Source organism: Nyctereutes procyonoides, unplaced genomic scaffold (genome assembly GCF_905146905.1).
Source record: "Nyctereutes procyonoides isolate TBG_1078 unplaced genomic scaffold, NYPRO_anot_genome, whole genome shotgun sequence".
In the NCBI taxonomy this organism is placed as follows: Eukaryota; Metazoa; Chordata; class Mammalia; order Carnivora; family Canidae; genus Nyctereutes; species Nyctereutes procyonoides.
The window spans coordinates 701,419-707,818 of NW_026575025.1; the positions used below are offsets into that span (position 1 = coordinate 701,419).

At 40.5% G+C, this 6,400-nt stretch overlaps 1 protein-coding gene across 1 annotated transcript; it reads right to left on the minus strand.

Annotated features, from left to right (window-relative positions):
- Positions 1 to 4,113: 4,113 nt before the first annotated feature.
- Positions 4,114 to 5,043, minus strand: LOC129503046 (olfactory receptor 4B1-like). Its single transcript, XM_055314931.1, has one exon. It carries the CDS (start codon positions 5,041 to 5,043, stop codon positions 4,114 to 4,116), a length of 930 nt encoding a protein of 309 aa, XP_055170906.1.
- Between the last annotated feature and the right edge of the window lie 1,357 nt (positions 5,044 to 6,400).

Sequence of the window (6,400 nt, forward strand, 5' to 3'; positions counted from 1 at the left end):
AAGGGTAATGATAAAGGGATACAAATATAACCATGGACAGGAGACACAAATTCAAACCAAGGATAAAGGAAATTATTTTAACCTAGGTCTTAAAGAATGTATAGGATTTTGCCATATGGAAAACGATGGTAAAGTTATTCTGGGCAGAAGTATTTTCTCAGGGCTTGACGACAGCCTTCCATGGCCATGATTATTGGAGAAATGGGAAATATTTCCTGGTGCCTTTAAAACCACTATTCAGGGGCAGCCCCCGTGGTGCAGCGGTTTAGCGCCGCCTGCAGCCTGAGGTGTGATCCTGGAGACCCAGGATCAAGTCCCACCTCCAGCTCCCTGCATGGAGCCTGCTTCTCCCTCTACCTGTGTCTCTCTCTCTCTCTCTCTCTCTCTCTCTCTCTCTCTCTGTGTGTGTGTGTGTGTGTGTGTGTGTATCTATGAATAAATAAATAAAATCTTTAAAAAAATAAATAAAAATAAAACCACTATTCATCTATATGGTCAGTCAGAACCTAAGGAGAAAGAGACAAGTCCCTAAGGCGTATGTGATACTCCATCCCTCTACAAGGAAGCTGCCTGAGTTATTTCACATGATCCTCAAGGAGAAGTGGAAGGATGGAGTGCAAATGCAAAGCCAGTCTTTGTCATTCTAAGCCAAAGGAGCAATTTTATTATTCTCTAAACTGCAATGATATGAATCAGTTGGGTGAAGTGGAGTTTTGGAGACATGGAAGGATATATGAGGTCACCAAGATGAGGAAGGAGCAATTAAGTCACTGTGGGCCAACACAATAACCCCCCTCCACAAAGGTATCAGTGCAGCCAAGCTTGGATAATGGCCACACTGGGATCATAATACCAGAGGCACAGACTGTCTCATCCTAGTTCACCAAGAAACACCAATAAGCATGAAGAGAAATGAACTTGGCATGGCCACAGATTAAAGGACAGAAGTCTGGGATATATACATGCATGGACACTATACCCCTCCTTTCATTCTTCAAGTTAGGTCTAAAAGAATTTTCTACATTCTGTGTTTATTTATATTTGGATAAGGCTAAAAGTTATCTTTTTATTAAAATGCTGACTTGACATTCCCCTACTGCCTACTTTCCCTACTGCCAAAAACCTATGCAATTTTGATTTTTTTTTAAATTTATGGATGCTGGACATTGTGAAAAGGTCTATGGAGTTTTTGAAGAACAACCTTTACCAACATGTCACAAGAACTGAAATTGTCTCATGGATTTTTTTGTACATTTTTTTTAATTTTTATTTATTTATGATAGTCACACACACGCACACAGAGAGAGAGAGAGAGAGAGAGAGAGAGAGAGAGAGGCAGAGGGAGAAGCAGGCTCCATGTACCGGGAGCCCGACGTGGGATTCGATCCCGGGTCTCCAGGATCGCGCCCTGGGCCAAAGGCAGGCGTTAAACTGCGGCGCCACCCAGGGATCCCTTTTGTACATTTTTTAATAAATTTATTTTTTATTGGTGTTCAATTTGCCAACATATAGAATAACACCCAGTGCTCATCCCATCAAGTGCCCACCTCAGTGCCCATCACCCAGTCACCCCCACCCCCCGCCCACCTCCCCTTCCACCACCCCTAGTTCATTTCCCAGAGTTAGGAGTCTTTCATGTTCTGTCTCTGTTTCTGATATTTCCCACTCAATTTTTCTCCTTCTGCCTTTATTCCCTTCCACTATTTTTTATATTCCCCAAATGAATGAGACCATATAATGTTTGTCCTTCTCGGATTGACTTACTTCACTCAGCATAATACCCTCCAGTTGGAACTGGATTTTCCCCATTCTCACTGGTGGGGTGGTATCTCATTGGGGTTTTGATTTGTATTTCCCTGATGGCCAGTGATGCGGAGCATTTTCTCATGGGCTTGTTGCCATGTCTATGTCTTCTTTGGTGAAATTTCTCTTCAAGTCTTTTGCCCATTTCATGATTGGATTGTTTGTTTCTTTGCTGTTGAGTTTGATAAGTTCTTTATAGATCTTGGATACTAGTCCTTTATCTGATGCATCATTTGCAAATATCTTCTCCCATTCTGTAGGTTGTCTTTTAGTTTTGTTGACTGTTTCTTTTGCAGTGCAGAAGCTTTTTATCTTGATGGAGTCGCAATAGTTCATTTTTGCTTTGTTTCTCTTGCCTTCATAGATGTATCTTGCAAGAAGTTGCTGTGTTCAAGTTCAAAAAGGGTGTTGCCTGTGTTCTCCTCTAGGATTTTGATGGAATCTTGTCTCACATTTAGGTCTTTCATCCAGTTTTGAGTTTATCTTTGTGTATGGTGCAAGAGAGTGGTCTAGTTTCATTCTTCTGCATGTGGATGTCCAATTTTCCCAGCACCATTTATTGAAGAGACTGTCTTTTTTCCAGTGGATCGTCTTTCCTCCTTTGTCGAATATTAGTTGACCATAAAGTTGAGGGTCCATTTCTGGATTCTCTATTCTGTTCCATTGATCTATGTGTCTGTTTTTGTGCCAGTACCACACTATCTTGATGACCACAGCTTTGTAGTACAACCTGAAATCTGGCATTGTGATGCCCCCGGCTCTGGTTTTCTTTTTCAATACCTCCTTGGTTATTTGGAGTCTTTTCTGATTCCACACAAATCATGAGATGATTTGTTCCAACTCTCTGAAGAAAGTCCATGTATTTTGATAGGGATTGCATTGAATGTATAAATTGCCCTGGGTAGCATAGACATTTTCACAATATTAATTCTTCCAATCCATGAGCATGGAATATTTTTCCATCTCTTTGTGTCTTCCTCAATTTCTTTCAGAAGTGTTCTGTAGTTTTTAGGGCATAGATCCTTTACCTCTTTGGTTAGGTTTATTCCTAGTTATCTTATGCTTTTGGGTGCAATTGTAAATGGGGTTGACTCCTTAATTTCTCTTTCTTCAGTTTCATTGTTAGTGTACAGAAATGCCACTGATTTCTGGGCATTGATTTTGTATCCTGCCACACTGCCGAATTGCTGTATGAGTTCTAGCAATCTTGGGGTAGAGTCTTTTGGGTTTTCTATGTAGAGTATCATGTCATCTGTGAAGAGGGAGAGCTTTACTTCTTTGCCAATTTGAATGCCTTTTATTTCTTTTTGTTGCCTGATTGCTGAGGCTAGGACTTCTGGTACTATGTTGAATAGCAGTGGTGAGAGTGGACATCCCTGTCGTATTCCTGATCATAGGGGAAAGGCTTCCAGTGCTTCCCCATTGAGAATTATATTTGCTGTGGGCTTTTCATAGATTGCTTTTAAGATGCTGAGGAATGTTCCCTCTATCCCTACATTCTGAAGAGTTTTGATCAGGAATGGATGATGTCTCATGAGTATTTTTAAGCACTTGTAATCAGATGGTCTATGGTACAAGATGACAAGAACCAATCAGAAGAACAGAATACTTTTTGGACACAACTTTCAAAGATACACTTCTCCACATTGGAAGAGGAGATCATATTGGTACCCTCCTCAAATATCCCATAATAATTCCTCTCTTTGGTTTTCCTTCTTAATGAAATACAGGTTGTTACTAGCAGGTTGAACAAAGAAGGGAGAATGAAGGGAGGGAGGTGGGAGTCAAGAAGAATGGAAAGTGGAAGTATGTAATAGAAGTACTTTAACTGACAAAACACCTGTCAAAAAATTATCTTTTGTATTTGCATTTATTTCGAGTCTCAATATTACCCAATCCCATGATATTGTTGGATATCATGCAGCCAATCCTATTTCTGTCATTGGAACATTATACCATGATACGAGCCAAGTCTTTGGTTACAAAGGAATATCACAGCAGCAGTAACATTAAGTCCTTATATTTGTTTCTGTGATTCCTGAATGTCCCACTGAAATCAAAACCCATTTTTTAAAAGATTTTATTTATTTATTCATGACAGACAGAGAGGGAGAGAGAGGCAGAAACACAGGCAGAAGGAGAAGCAGGCTCCATGCAGGGAGCCCGACGTGGGACTCGATCCGGGGTCTCCAGGATCCGGCCCCAGGGTGAAGGCCGCGCTAAACCGCTGAGCCACAGGGGCTGCCCCTCAAAATCCATTTTTAAAACAAAGAATAATCAGACATGTTTTTCTTTACCACTTTCCCATTTTCATTCCATCCCTGAGTTCTTTTTGCTCCACAACTTTCTCATGGCATTTTTCACCTCTGCATTTCTGAGTGTGTAGATGATGGGGTTCAGCATGGGTGTGACAACCGTGTAGAACACAGCCACCAGTTTGTCCTCAGTGAAGGTGGAGGAAGGTCGCATGTAGAGAAAGATGGCAGGTCCAAAGAACAAGAGGACCACCATGATGTGAGAGATACAGGTAGAGAGAGCTTTGCGCCTCCCCTCTACAGAATGGTTCCTCAAGTTGAACAGGATGACAATATAGGAAGACACCAAGATAAGGAAGGAGCACAGAGCAATTAAGCCACTGTTGGTCAACACAATAACCCCCTCCACAAAGGTGTCAGTGCAGGCAAGTTTGAATAATGGCTGAAGATCACAGAAGTAGTGGTCAATCACATTGGGGCCACAGAAGGGCAACTGGATGGTGATAAGAATCTGTATAATGGAGTGAAAAAAGCCGCCAAGCCAGGAGCCAGCCACCAGTATATGACACAGTTGGCGGCTCATAATATTCATATAATGAAGAGGCCTGCAGATAGCCACATAGCGGTCATAGGCCATCACCACAAGCAAAAGGATCTCAGTGACCCCAAAGAAGTGGAAGAAGAATATCTGAGCTACACAGCCCTCCAGGGAAATGGTTTTAATCTTAGTAAGTAAGTCTGTGATGAATTTAGGGACAACAGTAGAGGAGTACGTGATCTCCACCAGGGACAGGTAGCTAAGGAAGAAGTACATGGGGGAATGCAGACTCTTACTGACATTGACTGTCAGGACAATGAGGCCATTGCCCACCACCGTGGCCAGGTACACAAGAAGAAATACTACAAAACACACTCTCTGAACCTCTGGATCCTGGAAAAGGCCAACGAAGATTAACTCAGTCACATTATTTGTAGTGGATTCCATTTGGAGAAGATGGATCTCAGAGAAGAGCCCTGTGACAAAATAAACATGTCATAACACTAATCATTCATGTTTATGTAGCACTTCCCTGTTAATAGAACCTTTCATCCATATTATCTTACTGGTTTATTTTACTTATTTGTTAATTTAACCAATGTTTATCCATTCACTGCCCAATAGCCCATACTATACAAGACGCTATGCAATTTATCTCACAAAAACTCCACAATCCCTATTACACAAGTGAAAAAACTAAGCCTCAGAGAGGTTGTGAATTAGTGAAGCCTCTCAGTAAGAAATGGATCCAGAAAAAGAACCACATCATTTTGTTCTAACTAGCATGTCATTCCAAGTATACCACACTGAAAATAATACCCAGCATTTTCAGCACTAAGAAGTATCCATATTACCAACAATTCTCCCATTCTCAACATTTCTTATCATGCCTTTATGTGAGAAATTCTCAAGTTAACTTCTGCTCTTGAATCTCTTTTCCCCCCATTTACTCATAAGAAATGTTGATCTCATTTATAGTTCCCCTTTTCTAGACAGTGTCTTCAATATTTTCCTTACATGGTATTATCAAAGGTTCTGAATTTCTCAGGCTCTATTGTTTTGTCCAATCCAACATCTTCATGAATTTTTGTAAACATTTTGAGAAAGTTGTGACACCTGGGACCAAGGTAGACATCTGGAAGTTGTCGAGAATACAGGTCAGTATAAAACAGTAGTTCAAATATAATATATGGAGATTCACCAGTTTGCTTGTTTATGTCTCCCAGTTTTCCCACCTTTGCAAACACTTTTGTCGGCAGGAGGTGAGGATTTATTTTAACCAAATTCCTTGACCAAATGCTTCATTAAGCACCTACCATGTGCTCAGGCAATTCAGGACATATGAGAGAAGAAAGAAAAATGACTATCATCCTCAGAAAGCTTGTTACTTCATGCAATTCAAAAAGCATATTTATGAAATGAGGTAGAGGAAACTCTCGAGATCTTCCCTGCTTTTGAAATTACTTTGAAGTCGTCAGTCACAATGTGGTACACCTGAAACTACTGTAACACTGTGTGTTAGCTATACTTCAGTCAAAAAAAAAGTAAAATTATTTTGAAGTATTTATTATTCCTCTTAGTTTTTCTTCTTCCACTTGTGCTTTCATACTGAAACTGATTAAAATAAATTTCTCTCATAGTAAAAGTTGGAAGATATACACAAGGTGAAAATACACTGAGAGAATCCTGGCTAACACTGGAGACAAAACAGAGGGTTATCAGTATGAAAGAAGGACACTGAGGAAGAACAACTGAACAAGAGAGAGAAGTAAGAGAAGGTCCCCTCACTGGTGCAGAAGACAGA